Genomic DNA, 18,125 nt, shown 5'->3' with positions numbered 1-18,125 from the left:
CCACTGCACTGCTAACAGTTTTGCAAGCATTTCTCCTGTGTAAACTGATAAATCATCACTGACCCTTTTCCCTACTTGGATATGAAACTCTGGTACAATAAATGTGACTCCTATTTTACTAACTAAACTCTTTGATGCATCTGTGTAGATCTGAATCTTAACTATGGTAACTATCAATATATGCCTGTATGGTTTGTGAATTGATAATAAACCTCCTATCCTTGTTCTTCTTTTCTAATAATGTAGGATCTACTGCGATATCCAAGGTGGTATTGCTGGTAATGGTACTGTTGGACTAATGTTTAATTGATCTATTTCAAATTATTTAGCTTTCTGGATCACTGTCCATCCAAAGCTTTTTGTCTTTCTTTTCCTTTTCCCAACAAGGTTTTAAAGTGTCTTGTGCTGGATGATCTTGATTATGGCCCTGTAAATTAAACCAATAGCTAAGTGATAGCTGTATCCTTCTCATTTCTATCTGTAATGCTGCTATTGGAGTCGTCCTAAATGCACCTGTACATAGTCTCAGAGCCTGATATTGTATGGTATCCAACTTTTTTAAAGATGTGTTTGCTGCTGATCCATATACTACACTACCATAATCTAATGTTGATCTAATTAACCCACTGTATATGGCCTTCAAAGCAGTTCTATCTGCACCCCATTCGCTTCCAACTAAACATCTCATTACATTCAGTACTTTCTTACATTTGTCCACTAATTTCTGTATATGTAGTGTATGTATATGTATGTAAGTGTTTCACTCTCTCCAATTCTTGATTATATAATTTTAACTTTATCTCATTACCAGTTCTTCTCCTTGTGAAGAACATTGTCTTTGTTTTATCAACTGAAAATTTAAATCCCCATTTATATGACCACGATTTTCAGAATCCCCTCTTGCAGTTTTTTTTACAATGAATTCCATATTTCTTCCTCTTTTCCAAATTGCCCCGTCATCTGCAAACAGCGAAAACCCCAACCCATTCTCTAAGTCCTTAAATACATAATTTATCATTATTGAAAGTAATAAAGGACTTACTATGCTACCTTGAGGTGTTCCATTTTTAACACCAATTTTCTCTTTCCTATTCTTACCTGTATTGATCTTTCTTGTAAAAAATTCTTGATCCATTTATACATTTGACCTTTGATACCTAATTTACAAAGTTTGATTAATAATCCCTTTCCCCACATCATATCATATGCCATAATGTGCTATGGGCATTAAAATCCCCACAACATATCACTTTCCCTGCTAGATTTACAGAGAGTTCATCTATTACTTCTATTGATAATCTTTTACATGGATTGTAAAAGTTAATTATTTTGATATTCCCTTCTTTTGTCCAAATTTCAATTATTAAATATTCTAGTTCTATTCCTTTCCTCAAAACTCTATATTGTATTCCTTGTTTTACAAATATATTGCACCCTCCCCCATTCCCCTCCTCTCTATCTCTGCGTATACTATTGTATCCTTGAATAACAAAATCTAATTCCGGTTTAAGCCAAGTTTCTTGAACACATATGATTTCTGGTTTATTTTCTAAATGTTTAATGCATCCTTTAAACTCTTGTCCATTTGCTATTAAACTTCTTGCGTTCCATTGTATTATTATCAGGTTATTCTTTCATCTGACCCTCCCGGCTTCCCGTCTGTTTCCAGTTTTTTGTTAACATGCTCTCATGATATATCTTTTATACCCCAAAATTGTTCAGCTCCTCTCACAATTATTTTGATCTTATCTGTTTTGTGTTTGACTTGGTCAGTACAGTTGATTACATAAGCTATGAACAAGATCAATTTATCCCCTGTCAATGCTGTGTCAGATATCTCTCTTGCCTCTTCTCTCAAAGTTTGTTTTTCCATTCCTCTTTGTCCTTGTACTTTCTTCACTGCCTCGGCATAGCTTATGTTGTTAACTGCTTTAACTTGTTGTATTTCTCCAGCCCTCTTCCTGATTTAGCATCCACCATATGTTACCCTATGTTGACCACCACAGTTACATTTCTGTTGCACATTTTCTCTGCATTCCTCAATTCTGTGATCCACTCCACATTTGGGGACACTTCTGCTTTCTTTTGCACACCGCTGCTATGTGCCCGTATTTCTGACATTTATAGCAACGGAGCGGTGGAGGAACATAGGGCCTGACTGGGAAGCTCATGCATCCGATTTTCACTTTTTCTGGAAGTACAGATCCCTTAATCTCCAAAAGAACAGACAAGCTCTCGACCCTTTCACCATTCCATGTCCTTAGCAACCTCTTCAATCTACTCACCTCGCCCCCATAGATACTCCTTTTGAGTTTTTCCAAATCTTCATCAACAGGAATACCTGTAATCACTCCTCGTGTCACTCTGTCTCACCCAGCACCTTTATTTCACTGACCATTTTCTTACAAATGTTTTCAACACGCAGAGCTTTGTTTTTCTGTTCTTCTGTTTTACATATTATCAACAAGCTCCCATCTCTCAAGACCTTGGCCATTTCCACATCTCCTATCTTCTTTTTTAGCTCTCTCGATAGTGCAATTGGGTTTAGATTAATATCCTTGTCTTCCATTCTGAATTTAACGATTTTAAAATCCTCCCAACTCTCCTGCCTTCATCTGAACTGTTCTCATCTAAGCTTCGTTTATTGCTTTGATTCGCAAACAAGCACATTTCATCCATCCTGGTTCTTCCCCCTCCTCCTCGCCATCTCCCACTATAAACTGGAGTCCAATCACCCAAATCTAAGCCTATATCATTATCCTCTACCTCTACCTGGGTCGCTATCCTGATCCAGTCACAAACCAGTTTATGCCAACCGCAAAGTCCGATGTCCAGAAAATCGTAGTCAATAGCCGAAAAAAAGATCAAAACAATCAGTTTACGCTGATACAAACAAACGAAAAAGTAATTTTGTGATGTGTTCTGACCAATTGGAAGATATGACGACATGCATAGAAATCAAAACCTTTGTAATGACAACTTTTCACATTTTGTTCAAATGTAAGAATGCAAGCATGGTGAAAAATAGAAAAGGTACTTGCCAATGAATCATGTTTTAAACAGTAAGAACTGACAGGCCAGCCAATTTGTGGTTTATTAACAAGGGGTAATGTACACTGTAATATGAATTCATAGAAAAAGCTATTTATTCATGTACAAATTACAAATACATCAGCTGTTTTCTCCACTCTTTTGTTTAAATGTACAGAAGTTTCTTCTCTCCCATCGCTGTCCCATAGCAGCTTTACAACCTGGAAAGACTTTTCAGTAATAAGAGAAGCATGGAAAATAAAAATGCATTTCAGTCATCTCAACATACCCTACGTATGTGCTGAAGGAAGGAAAAAGTAAGGGAATACCAAGAAAGTCTTTTAGTTCTTTGTAAGACACATGAGACTCGGCATTGTCTTATGTCCCAGAAAACAACTAGTTTTATGATTGCATTTTACCATTCTTACAAAACAAAGACAAAATCCAACAAAAAGCTTATTCCAAAGGCTTTACATCATCAACTTTCTTTAGAACATTAAAATGTGCATATAACATGATTTGGTGATGCTGTAGTGTAGAAACAAGCTTTTCTTTATGGCAGACAGAGGAATGGCTGTAGAGGACGAGAAGGAGCAGACAGTTGGTCTCTTCACATAATTAAATATCCACAATCAGTTTGACTGGGTAGAAATTAACAACTGGATCCCCCAGCACAAGTCCATAGAGTTTGTTGATATGTCAAAATGAGCAAAATGGCCTCTATAACACACATAAAACGCCACTTAAAAACAAAATAAGAAACAAACTTAGAAAAGCAACAGACAAAACATACATTTTATACAATTCTGTGTTTCCATCCCCCACATAGGCACCACATATTAGATTAAGTTGAATCTTCATCTCAAGTAAATTACTGTTTGTTTCATGTTGTGTACACAGTGCAGAATATATGAGCTTTGATTAAGTAAGTGTAAGTGTGTGTGTGTGTGTGCGTGTGTGTGTGTGTGTGTGTGTGTACTTGTTGTATTTCTATACTTTTAAGGACCAAATGTCCCCTCACGGATTTAAAAAAAAAAAAAAAAAGTGATAAAGCTCTTGAAGACATACTAGTTCATCCAAACCTCTTTGGGTTTTTCATTTAAAATTTTGTATTAAGATGAGGATTAGCTTTAGGTCAAAGTTGTTTGGCTTTGATTTAGTATTTACCTCTTAATGTTAACAATTATAATTCTAAATGCATACATCATAATTCAACATAAATTAACATGACTCATCAGGGACACCATCAAATGCTGAGCCAAGTAAGAAAGTGATATGTAAGTTATTCATATCACTATAAATACATAGTGATATGAATAACTAAGGACTATAAATACATTGCTGGAAATTTTGTGAGGATTCTTTCAAGCAAACGCTAGTAGCGGGGCTCAAGGGATGACAATGTCGGCTGATATATGACATTTGTGATCCTCTGACTTTCCCTCTAGCGCCACCAACAGGTTGACATTTATGATTTTCAGTATCAGAATTATAATATTATAATTATAATATTATATAGTATAAAAATTATAATTTGTCCAAGACTTTGGTTTATGACTACACACTTCCAGAACTAATGACCTAATCAGCCTCAGCCGCGATTTATTTTTTGTGTTAATTAGCAAATGCTAGCATGCAAACATGCCAAAACTAAGATAGAAAAAATTGCAAACATTATACCTGCATGTGGCTTAACACTCATTGGCTATGTCCAAAATCACTCCTTATTTACTACCTGGCACATTACATTTACCCTTCGCCATTTTATGCGAGTTTCTGAATGTTATACATAATACCCTCCAAACTTCCTATTGGAATGAAAAAAAGCTGTCATGCTGGCATGTACGCTACTTTTTGGTAAATATTTCTCATGGTTGTATTAGGAGATCTGGTACAGCGCTGTCACTTAAGCTTAAGCCTTACTGCCAACAGTCTGAAAGTTGCTTCCAGTCTTCATGGTAAGCTAGGCTCTAACTGTACATAAAGCACAGACATGAAATCTTCCATCTAACTCTTGGAAAGAATGCAACTAAGCATATCCCAAAATGTCAAACTATTCCTTTAACCAAATATACCAGAGCAAGTTTCAATGTTAACAGTGTAGGATGTGAAAATTCATTAACAATTATACTGTTATACTTTTTTACAAAATTAGGCCTTAACATTGAGAGTATTTTGTAATATATAGGAAGGGTTTATTTAAAAATCTCCACATTGGAAAACCACTAAAATTATGAAAAACACAATACAACACAAGTACTCTAAAAAAAAAAAGTGTGTTGTAGAACAGAAGGGAATAGCAGGAAGTGAGTAAAAATACATGACATTGGTAAACAGCAGATCTGTATCTGCATTAGTGATTAGAATAAGGATTAGGTTAATTCAGAGGCAAGGTTCAATGTTTATGTTCTTGAGGTTTGATTTGCTTTAGAGTTTGGGCAAAGATTAATAAATTGCTTTTCAACAGTTTAAAGGTACACTTCCTGATTTCGTTATACGACTCCAAATCTCTAACTTTCCTCTGGGTCACTTTTGTTGATCAGCTGTGAAGTGTTTTGGGATTTGGGAGGGCTGCTGGACATTTTAAAACAAACCAGGGAGTTCAACTTTAAGGTTCGTGCTGAGGATTTTGCAGAGGCTGAATGTCAATGGACGTCCTCACAAGTATAGTAATACAAGCTTGTGCGTGTGGTTTTAGTGTCTCTTGTCACCCCCTAGTGTCCGTCCATGTTCACTGTGTGTGTTGATGTTTGGTGTGTTGCTGCCTCCACACAGTAGTTGGGTTTGTCAGAAACAGTGAAGCCCGGCAGACACAAACACTGATAGGAGCCCACTGTGTTGATGCACTTTGCATTTTTACACAACGACATCCGATTGTTTAGCTCTGAACATTCGTTCACATCTGTGGACAGAGGAGGACAGAAATGACATAAATACATGACAGACATGACAAAAGTTATGTTAGTTGTTCTGTGTTTTAGGTGTGTGTAACTGCCCTCTTACCAACACAGGCCATGTGGGTCAGGTCCAGGGTGTATCCATCAAAGCAGTCACAGGTGTAACCCTCCTGAACCCGGACACACCGACCGTTCTCACAGCCATTCAGTATCCCACACTCCTCTGCTTGCAAACCCTCAAATGCCTTGAATGGATCTGTAGCACAAAAACACAAACCAACTCCTGAACTTGCCTGAGAATCATCATGTTTTAAAGTTTTCTTCGGTATCAAAATAATCCAGTGATAGCTGTCTGTACATTCATGGGTACACTGCAAACAGGAGCTGATCAGAGATCATTCAGCACACTTTAATGGTGCCAATTTTCCAAAAGATGTAAACAAATATAGGCCAAAAAAGCCCCCACAGAGAGTGAGATCACAGTTAACTGACTCCATGGCAACGTTATACTGTACTTCCTGTACACTGTTCAACTTTTGAGTACACTGATCAAATACATGGTTTACATGAGTGGTGCTCAATCTCAATCATTTTCTACTGTGAGACATCAGAGACAAATGTTTTCTTTCCAGCTGAGGATTCAGCTATTGCAGGACTGGAATCACGACTATGGGAACTCATTCTAACATGATAGATTTATTATCACAAGATGGCAGTAAAGCGCTTTGAAATGAGAACACAAGTCAGTGTTTGTCATCAGAGAAGCTGAACCTGCATAATTATGATGTACTGCTGAATAATCAATTTGCTTTGCAGTTCACAGTGCATTTTGCTTCACTTTCAGCAGTTTGTAGAACTCATAACTGTCCAACCAACTGTAGATGCCCAGTATAATACACACTCAGATTCTCCACTGTATTCTCCATTGTTCAGTATGGTATGTAAGGGATAATGTACAGCGAGCCGGTCATCCCCTTCAGGGCAATGAGAGACCCCTTTGCTTCGCGTCGGGGTGCGGCATCGCCCTGTTGGGGATTCTTTCACAACAATGACCCGCTAGCTGTACATTACCCCGCTTATTACACGGCTACTTACTGAAGAAATCTATAATTTGACACAAAAACGGTCCGCCAGAGTCCGACATCAGCGCTGCGCCCATAGCAATGGTCTGCTATACATAGCAACGTTGCTTCATTTTGTCACAAGATAAAAGGTTAGGAGCCACTTCCTTTGACCGCTACCTGGATAAACTCTATATGTAACTTTTACAATTCTTTACCTTGACCACGTTACTAGCAAGAAGTTAGTAAAGACCCGAATAAAATCTAATTCTATAAAAACAATCCTGTGTTTCAGTGCTATTCCTCTGTTACTGTAAAGGATGCATAAAATACAAATACTCACGCTCCTCATTCTCGTAAAAAGGCAGGACAGTCTGCTGCTCAGGTGACGGTGAATAGTCTGGGCTCACTTCATATTCATGGACTGGGCTAGCAACAAGGGCATCATGACCGTACGCCCGCCGTCCGTCAAGGTTACACATGGATGCATAATCCTCTGAGAGAAAGACACAGAGAGAGAAAAGACAAAAAAAGTTCAATAAGAAATGTCAGGAGCTGCAAAATTCTTCAATAATTAAAAGATCTGAAAACCCAGAGATGACTAGTCGACTCATTAATTATTGGTTCCCCAGACTTGTTATGGCTCTATGTATGCTGAACATTTTTGTCTGTATTTTAGTATTGGTGTAAATGCAGCTATGGCTATAGGCAGGGTCTGAAATTAACTTTTTTTCACTTCCTGCCACTGTGGCAGACAAGTATTTTTTTTTTCTGCCACTCTGCCACAAGTTTTATCTGACACTTTTGAAATCTCTGCACTAAATGAAGGAATAACATTTTAGATCTGATGTCATTCAATGTTCAATATATTTCACATAAAAAACATTTTATACCTGGTAAATTACAGTGGTCGAATTACACCGTGGAGGGAGGGTAGTGTACACAGTACTTTACTGTACTTTGTTATTGACATCTATAGTGGTTGTATGCATAAAAACACACAATTAAAATGATTATGATTATTTAAATATTTGCTTTGATTAAAAAAATCTTGGCAAGCTGCTTAGAGCTAGTGTTGGGAAGTTAAACAGGTCATAATTCTCTCTCTAATATCTATTTTATATTGATGTGAAAACATCTCCTACAAACAACTGGTTTTATTCAAGTTTCTCACCAAAAACTTAATTTTATGAGATTTCATTTGAACACATGATATACCCAATAGTTTTTTTTCCTGAGCAGACTTTGAACGTCTCATAATAATAACTAAATGGCACCCCCGTTAACGTTAGTAGCTCCGCTATTTATCCAAGCAGAACTGTGCTGCCCACCTGCTGCTGACAGGCAACGTTACTAACTCTCCTCCTGCTGATTTCAACACGGGTTTGTTGTTCACAGTGTCGCATTATCAGGGAGAAGTAGGGTGCGCCCCTCAGGTTTAGTAGCGCCACGTTGTTGAGCGCTTTTTTTTTTCGGAGAGCATCAATAAGAGGAATCGATAGTCACAGAGACATGAGATGCCAAGAAAGTAGACAACTACGGTTCTCTACTCCCATCACTAGCATTTTCCCTGTCTGCCAACGTGGCGGGTGTCCTGATGATTTCACCTGCCACTGCCAACAATTTACCCACAGGTGCTAATTTCAGACCCTGGCTATAGGGAATAGGTGATGAAGAGACAGGGACAGTGATAGGGTGGCCAATATTAAAAATAAATCAATGAATTAAATTTAAATTTAATTTGCCATTGGTGTGTATGACTAAATTTAGTTAAACTCAACACATAATTCAGGGTTACACTCACAAACACTTGGTCTTTGGTATGAGGAAATCAAGTTTTTATGATTCCAGCAAATCATCTGGTAGTTTTTTTATTTTGTGTCTTACAGTCATCTCTGAGCTAAGAATTGCATTTACAATTAAAAGAATTGGCCCACTGTAATGGAAACATGTTGGCACCTCAAATGCTCAACAGCCACTTTACATGAGTGAGTTCCCTTGTGTCAGTGCTGGCAAACACTACTCATCAAACACAACTGGTACAACAGAATGTAAGACACATAGACATACATCATGATGTACGTGAGCCTGCGTTAACAGTACATATATGAGAGCAGTGTGTGTGTTGTTGTGTAGTGTGTACCGGTGTTTCTGGGTGGACACAGGGCACAGTCCATGCCCCAGGCTTCTCCATACAGACAGCAGCACTCTGTGTATGTGGTCTTCCTGTTGGGACCTAGCGGCCGCGTGCACGCCATAGCTTCTGTCAACGTCTGCCAGCAGATACCCAGGTAGTCTATCTGCACAGCCTCATGTTGCTCTGCAAACACACACAACGCATTACTACATAACACAGTCTTGCGAGTTATATGCTCTGCTTCCATCGAAATAGGTTTTTGTCAATTAATTGAAATGTGATTTATACTAAATACAAATAAATTAAGTAAATTTCCATGATTGGGCTAAAGCAATAAACTGAATCAATTTGTCAACATGTCATCATTCATTTGTATTGGCTAGAAATGTACGGAAGGCGAGTGACAATGGTAGTTAGTACGACAAGTTCAACATATTTACATTTAGTAGGCCTTACATTTAAGATTGTGATACTAAGATATTGAAATTTGATTTGGTCGGTAAGTAACTAAACAATTAGGCAACATAATAAACAAACAACAACAAAAAAGGGGTCGTGTCTGGAAGGTAACCCACAAATTGCAAAAACTTGCAAAAACTCTTGCAAGACTCGCTGCCTGATGACCTATCCTAACCTTAACCATTCCAGATCAATGCCTAAAGTTAACTATTCAAGGTCAATACCTTACCATAACCATTCAAAGTCAATGCCTAACCTTAACTATTCAAGGTCAATGCTAACCTTAACCATTCGAAGTCAATGCCTAACCTCAACCATTCGAAGTCAATGCCTAACCTCAACCATAACAGGTCAATGCATAACCTCAACCATTCAAGTTCAATGCCTAACCTTAAAGGGACTGTTTGTAGCTTTTTAAGTGTATAAATGTAGCGGGTCGCCACACATGCGCGCTCGCATATGCGCGTTCGCGTGTGGCCGCTGCCTCTCCTCCTCTGCCTGCCTGCCTTCACTCAGACAGAGCGCGCGTTCTCAGCTCGCTCCACCTTTAGACGTGAACGCGCGCTCACTCCACACTGCAGAAGAGTTAGTTTAGCTCTGAGAATATCTAGTGAATGTACAGTGGACGTTTGGGCAGAAATAAATGCTGCAGCTCCTCCAGACCAACAGAGGTTTCCCGTGTCTTGTGAAGTGACGGAGCTCCTCAGCGAGTAACGTTACCGTCTCGTTACCGACCGGGTGCCAGTGTCTCCCTGCTCTCCGGCTGCGGGCGGAGAGAGCAGGGAGACACGCTGCAGAGCCCCAGGAAAAGCCAACACTAAGATCAGATCTAAATCATGTTCATGGAGAGACCTTCGTCTGGTCAGCTAACATTACTGCCAAGCAGCTGAAATATAGAGTGATATTGTGGTTTTAGCTGACGTGTGTCACCTCACGGTTTTGAGCGATGCTCGTTCAGGTATATTTAGAGCGAGCAAGCGCGATCTCGACGCTGACTTTCGTTGATTTCACGGCCACAGGTGTCGCTGTTAAGAAGCATTTCTGAAAGTTACAAATAGTCCCTTTAACCATTCGAAGTCAATGCCTAACCTCAACCATTCGAAGTCAATGCCTAACCTCAACCATTCCAGGTCAATGCCTAACTTCAACCATTCAAGGTCAATGCCAAGTTTCATTAGTTTGTAAGCATCTCTAGCTCTTGAAAAAAAACGTCCTGTTTCATGGCAAATGATGTGTTGCCAAGGCAAGGGCGTTCAACGCACTATAACGCTTATAACGCATGAGGAATTTGGAGCAGATTGCTTAATGTAAGCCAAAGTTACAACAACTTCCTGTTTTTTTGCAAAAGATGCTTTGACTTTGAAAACTGTTAGGGGGGCGCTATTGAGGCAATTTGCCACCCCTGAGACCGAAGTCTGACATATGCCAACTTTCATAGCTTTGTTTGTAGCCAAGGCACCTCAAAAATGCGCTCAAGTTCTAAAAATAAAAGTCATAAACAATAATCCTTACAGTTTCAATAGGTCCTCGCGGACTGACAGTCCTTGGACCCCAATAATAATTAAAGCGGCAAGCCCTTGCATCTTCCCGTGCGTCCAGGCTACTGGCGGAACGCCGGTGGATATGGCCAGGCACAGTGAAACCGGACCACTGCTGAGAGCAATGATGCCTATGATGGTTTACTGAGATTTTATTTTTTAGGGAGTGATGCACAGCCTTGGAGTGAGCACTGCCAGAGGTGTTACATCAAGTCTAACCATGTAATTAAAGTATTAATTATTGGAAAGGAATTTGTTTTTGGGGCCAAAGTTTGACAATTTTTTGGCTGAAATATTGCGAAGACTAAATACAGAAACTAACATAACATGGGGATTGGAAGAATTTCCGTTATTTTTTGCAAGTTCAAGAATTTCCTGAAGGGACATTTTTAGAATGTGTGCATGGGATATAAAAAAAAGCCTTTCTTACCAGCCACCTCAGAAATGAAGACACAGCGGTTACTGTTGGGGTCCAACACCATGGGATGTGTACAGAAACACATGTATGAGCCATCTGTGTTCAAACACTGTCCACCAGCACACACTGACTCATCCAGACACTCATTGATGTCTACAGGAAAGAAAAGCAATCAGAGAAATTTAATGGATTTAATTCTTCATGTCAGCTGCACTTCATCGCCCTACATTGCCTTGGATCAATGCATTCACACAAACACACGCACACACACACATACAAACTATTCAGCTATAAATACCTCTTGTGCCGAAAACCCACTCTTGCCAACCAATTTAACTCCCACTTCCTCACAAATGCTTGCTCCTACAAAAACAGTTTTTGCAGCATCAACACACCAGTGAATGAAAACCATCTTAATGCTAGGTTAATTACATTTTTCAGGTTGAAGATTATAAAAAGTGATACATCTGTTTAACCATTGCTGCCATCTGTAGTGCCAGGCAGTAATTGCTGCAATGTTTTTACAGTTTTTTTCCCTTCATCACAGCTGTGTGGTAAAAGCTTTAATGTGTAGCACTCTTCACTGGTCTTCTCTTAATTTACCATGAAAGACCTTCCTGACTGGTGGATGTCTCTGGTGCGCATGCTCCAGAGACCTCAACCGCACCCTCAACCGCGATTGGCCGGGGTTTCAGGGCCTTAAGCAGGAAAAAGCGAATACTGCTTTTTTTCATGATTTTGAAACCTAATTATCGATATTTGTCGATTTTTTTAATCATTCAAATTTGGCTGGGTGGTTAATAACACATTTTTCTGTGGTGTGACAAACACAACACAGGTATTTTTGCTTTACCCATACTTTAAGGTCAACTTGCTAGGTTTTTCTGGAGCTTTCAACAGCATCTCACGGTCCTCACACACACAGTTTTTTCCTGAGCATTTTTAGGATTTATAATCTGTGCTTTCTTCAAATTTTAGAGTGAGAGTTAATTCTTGACCTTGAAAATAGTAGTTTAACAAAATAATCTAAACACAAAGTTCACTTACTAAGTTACTAAATTACTTAAGTTTTTTTCCGGACCAGTTGAAAAAGCTCCCTCTCTCTTTTCCTCACTTTTCCTGTCACTCTACAACCACAATCGTTAGTAAAAGGAGGGGAAAAAATGCACAAACGTTTAAAAATAATGGACTCCCACGCTTAAATATAAAATATTAAAATATAAAATCTGCAATCGATCACTTTGAGCAAATATGATAAAAACCTATATTTATAAAACTGTCTCATTTTACAGCTAAACAGTATACTACAAGATGTTTCTGAAAACATTTGAGGAAAGAAATATGCATTACAGTAACATAATATTGATTCATATTTGATCAGCGCCCCCCCCCCCCCATGACCCTGAATAGGATAAGCGGTTACAGATAATGGAAGGATATTTAAATATTTATAACCTTTTCACATTCTCCACAAACGGCTATAAAGCCATGCACTGTGAAAGTATTCTAGATATTCACTAAACTGCCACAGAAACGTTTTGAGGTTGCAGCCTGAATCCTGTTTTTGATAGCTTTGCAGCAAAAATATAACACTGTAATTCAAACAGGTATTAAAAGTAGATGTGCATTCCTCCTGGTTCAGACATCAGTCCAACCTGTGGTTGGTCTGCTGCCGTAGCTACTGTGCTCTATACCCTGCCCTGTCTGATTGGTGTGTTGTTAATGTAACAGATCAGCACAGCACTGGTCTGGTTATGGTGTTTCTAAGCTGCAGCAGGGAGAGCAGAACATTCAAACACACCATCAGATTTGACAGCAATTTATCAGCAAAGTTTTCAAAGGCAATGGAGGAACCTTTTTCTCTCACACACACACACACACATATGCATACACAGACAAAACACACATAGCATTTCTGTTTGCTGTGTATCACCCTGACCTCTGCACTCCAGTTTGGCAGCGTCGTAGTCCTGTCCGGTCTTGCAGTAACACTCGTAGCTGCCCACAGTATCCAAACAGAAGCCTCCTTTACACACCTCATGGCCAAACAGTGTACATTCATCTGCATCTGCAGGCAGAGAGAAGAGAGTTTATGTTGGCTTTAAAAGTGTTACGATGGAGAGCCAGGAGTAACTGTACTGTGGCTTTATGTAGAAGTACAATGGATCCATGTGGGATAGCTGTAACATTAACATATTTAGGTATAATCTCCATGTAGCATTAATGTAGCATTAGCATACAGACACAGATACATTATATCATCATCCTCATATCATTCTCTCTGCGTCACCTGTCTGATAGTGCTCCAGGAAACAGATACACCATATGTATTTCCATGGAAACCATATCAGCAAACAAAGTGTGTTAACGTTTATAATTAAGTAATTCCTTATAAACAATAACAAAAGACAATTGTGGTTTCATATAGAACATGTTTTTTTGGGGTTTTTTTAACCCCGGGCTGCTGCGGTAAGGACTCAGCCTTGGTACGTGGGATGCCAGCCCTACCAGGTGAGCTACCGGGGCGCCCACACAGAACATGCTTTAGTGTTTGCATTGAATGTTTTGATCAACGTTGTCTCCGTGCAACCCGTTCTCACTCCCAACTCTAATATATATTATATCTATTATAATATTAATTCATATATTAATTACAATTAAGTCATTAATTAATTGACACACAGCGCTGAGCTACATCTCAAATTAATCTTCAGGTTCCCAGCTTTCAGACGTCTATGTGACATATACTGCTGACCTGCAATCTCCCCCTAACGACCCCCTGTTCCCCTAAAAAAAAAGACAAAAGCGGGTCTAAGTGGGTCTCAGAGGGTTAAGTCATGTACAAGTAGCTTAGTTTTACCTTTGTAGCTGTCAGCTGTGGGGACTCCATACAGTACGTCTCCATTGGGAATAAAACCTTTTCCGGATGGACACATCTGATTGAGCTGATCTGAAAGGGAACCAACATGGAAGTTTGGAGGGTAAGAGTCCATCGTGCACTGAGGTGTGTTTGCGTGTGTGTTTGCATAGTATATTCTGTAAGGTAAACTTAAACTGTGAATGTTTGGTCATGGTAGGTGCTTCCTGACATTTTGTTACCAGAATAATACAGAAGAACAGAAATGGACTCGTTCTTGGCTAGGAACAATTGCAAGGCAATCATTGGAGACTGCCGTTACTGCCACCCCTCTCCAACTACTGTCCTAAACTGGCCACTCAGTCAACTTGGAAAATGTGTTGCTCTGACCACAACTGTAGATCAACTTTAAGCCAGCTTTGAAGAACTGAAATTCTAAACTATATCATTAATCCACATTAACTCCATAAAAGTAGTCCCACGAATAAAATAAGAACTTCTTGGTGGAAACCTGGCTTAAGGTATTAAAATGATGCTTTTAAAATCTTGTGGTATACTGTGTTACTGAAATATAGCCAAAGGGTGTGTCTAGTAAAAATACTGAGATACTAAGAGTGTATCTGTGTTTTATCGTCCAGCTTCTTTTCTACTTCTTCCTCCTCCTCCTCCTCCCCTTACCCACCTGTGCCGTTGACAGGACAGGGATACACCTCACAGTTGTCACCCCATCCAGCTCCAAGTGTGCAGCAACACTCCTGCAGGGTGACATGGCTGGTCAACACACTCTCACACAGGTTCTCATTGCTCAGATGATAGTAGCACTCCTTACGCTCCACTGATGACACTGAAAGATGAATAAAGGAAGAGAGGGAGAGAAGAAAGAACAAATGAACACCTGATCCTCGAGTTGGCCTCAAATCCAACAAGTTGTTTCTGTCATACTTGGTGCTCCTTATGTGCAATGCTGCCAGAGAGATAAAAAAAAAAAACTTTCTTCAAGCTGCATTGCACACAATAGAAGTTTTGAATGTACCAGTGAAGTTTTTCATTTCTCATCAGAGATTTTCCCAACTGATTCAGAGCAAGATAAGGTGTAAAGTTCTGAAGTGAAATAGTTCGGCTGTGGAACCACCTGGTCCAGTTGCCAGAGGAAAGGCTGAACAAAAAGATCTTTAACTGGGACACAGCACCCATGGTCAAGAGAGGGATCTGCAATATTTTCTCTTTCTGATTTACATTTCATTTTCAGGAATAATTTGCAGTGTAACTTAAATATAGTCAAACAAAAACTACTAAAGCTCCATTAGGAACAATGGAAGGTTGAGATTTGGAATAAGCCAAAACTCAGAATCTACGTTCAAACCAAAGAGGATTATTACACTGAACCGTATATCAAATATAATTTACAGCGAGGGCAGAGGTCCTTACAGGTATGTGATCAGTTAAGAACTGCTACCTTACAGCTGGCAATTGAAGTAGGTAGATACAAAGGTACACCTGAAGAGCAGCGTTTGTGTTTTTTTATGATCTTGGTGTGTTTGAGGATGAATTTAATTTTATGTTCCATTGCCCTATGTACAGTGACTTGAGAAATCATCTGTTCAATTGAGGAACCCGGATCTGTTTTGGTTGTTTGAAGGTTATATGTTGAGTTGGCTCTTTAATGAGGAGATATTTGTCTTACCAAGATTAATATAAAATGCATGGGAACTAAAACAAAGAACACTGTATCCGTCATAATAAGACCTTTTTGAAAGGGAAATTGAATGTTTTGACATTTTCTTATTTTCTTTCTTTCTTTCTTTCTTTCTTTCTATGAATTTGTAGAACTGTATGTTATGACTGATCATGTGGCTTCTTGTTGTTGTCCAGTGTCTTGTAAACCCATACGGGCTGGGCACGAAATGGTGCAGGACATTCAAATAAACAAATCAATCAATCAATCAATCAATCAATCAATCAATCAATCAATCAATCAGTTAATATAAAAAACTTGATTATGTGGTTTGTGTGTATGAAGCATCACTGTACATGAGTCAAGAACTCAGTAGCAACCTTCAGAATTGAGACTGAATTAACTATTGGCAATCAATTTTCCTGTTTCCCTTCTGTACCAATGAATGTGTTAACATTACATAATTTTGGAGCCCCTTGAGGTATTAATTATCGTTACATATTTAGGTATCATTTAATGCATTTATGCTACACTACTGTATGAAGTTTGTGTACCTCAATTTACTGACTTGTATGGAGAAATGACAAAAAAAACATGTAAACACCCTGATGTCTTCATTTGTACAGAAGCTGAAGGTGGGTCACCTGTGGCGATGGGCTCACACTTGGCGATCATGACGTTGTAGTCCTGGCCGCTGGGACACACGCAGTGGAAGGAACCATCAACATTCACACACTGGGCTTCTCCACACACGCTGCTCAGCAGCTCACACTCATTAACATCTGTGGAGAAGGAACACAAGAACATGTTGATAAATGTTATTTTGAATTAATCTGGTCATTGGTCTATTAACAATCAAGACATAATATGATTGTGCATCAAGTTTGCAAAGTGGACAAGAGGTGGGCAAGTTCAGTAGCTGTTGCAAACAGGATGAAACAAGATAAACATGAAATATGTTTCTCCCCATCCTGCCCCAGATACGCCCCAAATACTCCCAAAATGTTCCAAAGCACCTAGCACCTCTAGTGGGCCAGCATTTCAATGAGCTACACACATTATCCATTAATTTTTCGCGATGATATACTGTGTATACGTTGGGGTGACTACAGTAAGTGAGTGATGCATTACGTTTGGCCGAGCAGTTTCCACATTAATACGTTGGTTATTGTTGCATTTGTTGGACAAATTCATTTTAAATGTGGTATCAATGGCGTGTTGAGTAGCACATCTTGACGTCAAAATGTACAGCCTCTGTTTTTGTGGCAGAACAACAAATTCTTCCGACATTTTGGTATTCTTTATCTTATTCTCTTTATCTTTAAATTCACTTTACACGACTGGTATGGCACAAAGATGGGAGAAGAGTTTTCATTCAAAAACCCTTTGTCACCTAGAGCTGACTAATGTGTTCGGCAGTGCGATTCAGTCTTACACCATGTCTCCTCTTTGCCGTCGGTGCAGTGAAAGCAGCACATCAATATTGGATGCGTTCAGCCACAGTATTGCTTTGCAGTGCTCACGCAGGAAGAAAATAGATTTGAAACATAAAAACACTTTGGGTCATGGTTACATCGTGGTTACGCCACCCAAAGCGCAAGTGAAATGCGAACCTCTACAGGTACGTGGCCAGAGTAGACAGATGTACTGAAGCGCATCTGTTACGTCAGATGCGCAGGAGTCAGACAACTGAAAGAGATGTGTCCGTCACAGCTGTAGCAGTCAGTCAATCGGTCTGTACTGATCTATAAATGAATGGGCGATTCTTCCAGTAGGTGATGAATCTGCAGCCTTGATTTTAGATTTGAGAAGTGCTGCACCAGAGCACGGTGCCATGATGCATGGTCATCCACTGTGTTAAACCTTGATTAAATAAATAACCACCCACTTCTACACACTTTAGACTGGTCAGTTATATCTCAGTATTCTATTTGTACGGCAGATGTCAGATTACAGGGGCTCATGTTTTGTTAGTGAAATGCGTTATAATGCACTGCAAGAAAAGGCATCTACGGTCTCACATCATCTACCCTAAGATGTGATCAAACACACT

At 39.3% G+C, this 18,125-nt stretch overlaps 1 protein-coding gene across 4 annotated transcripts in view; it reads right to left on the bottom strand.

Annotated features, from left to right (window-relative positions):
* Window positions 1-3,053: 3,053 nt before the first annotated feature.
* ltbp1 (latent transforming growth factor beta binding protein 1) overlaps window positions 3,054-18,125 on the bottom strand; it is a 108,562-nt gene continuing 93,490 nt past the window's right edge. For all 4 annotated transcript variants that reach the window (XM_074645673.1, XM_074645674.1, XM_074645676.1 and 1 more), the window contains 9 exons: window positions 16,717-16,854; window positions 15,080-15,241; window positions 14,401-14,490; window positions 13,480-13,608; window positions 11,553-11,693; window positions 9,132-9,308; window positions 7,332-7,484; window positions 6,034-6,183; window positions 3,054-5,932 (listed from right to left, as the gene is read on the bottom strand). In XM_074645673.1, coding sequence (XP_074501774.1) covers window positions 5,745-5,932; window positions 6,034-6,183; window positions 7,332-7,484; window positions 9,132-9,308; window positions 11,553-11,693; window positions 13,480-13,608; window positions 14,401-14,490; window positions 15,080-15,241; window positions 16,717-16,854 — 1,328 coding nt within the window. In that variant the 3' untranslated portion in view covers window positions 3,054-5,744. The remainder of the gene's footprint in view (window positions 5,933-6,033; window positions 6,184-7,331; window positions 7,485-9,131; window positions 9,309-11,552; window positions 11,694-13,479; window positions 13,609-14,400; window positions 14,491-15,079; window positions 15,242-16,716; window positions 16,855-18,125) is intronic.

The sequence above is a fragment of the Sebastes fasciatus genome, chromosome 9 (genome assembly GCF_043250625.1).
Source record: "Sebastes fasciatus isolate fSebFas1 chromosome 9, fSebFas1.pri, whole genome shotgun sequence".
Taxonomy (NCBI): Eukaryota; Metazoa; Chordata; class Actinopteri; order Perciformes; family Sebastidae; genus Sebastes; species Sebastes fasciatus.
This window is presented reverse-complemented; position numbering and strand designations above follow the sequence as displayed.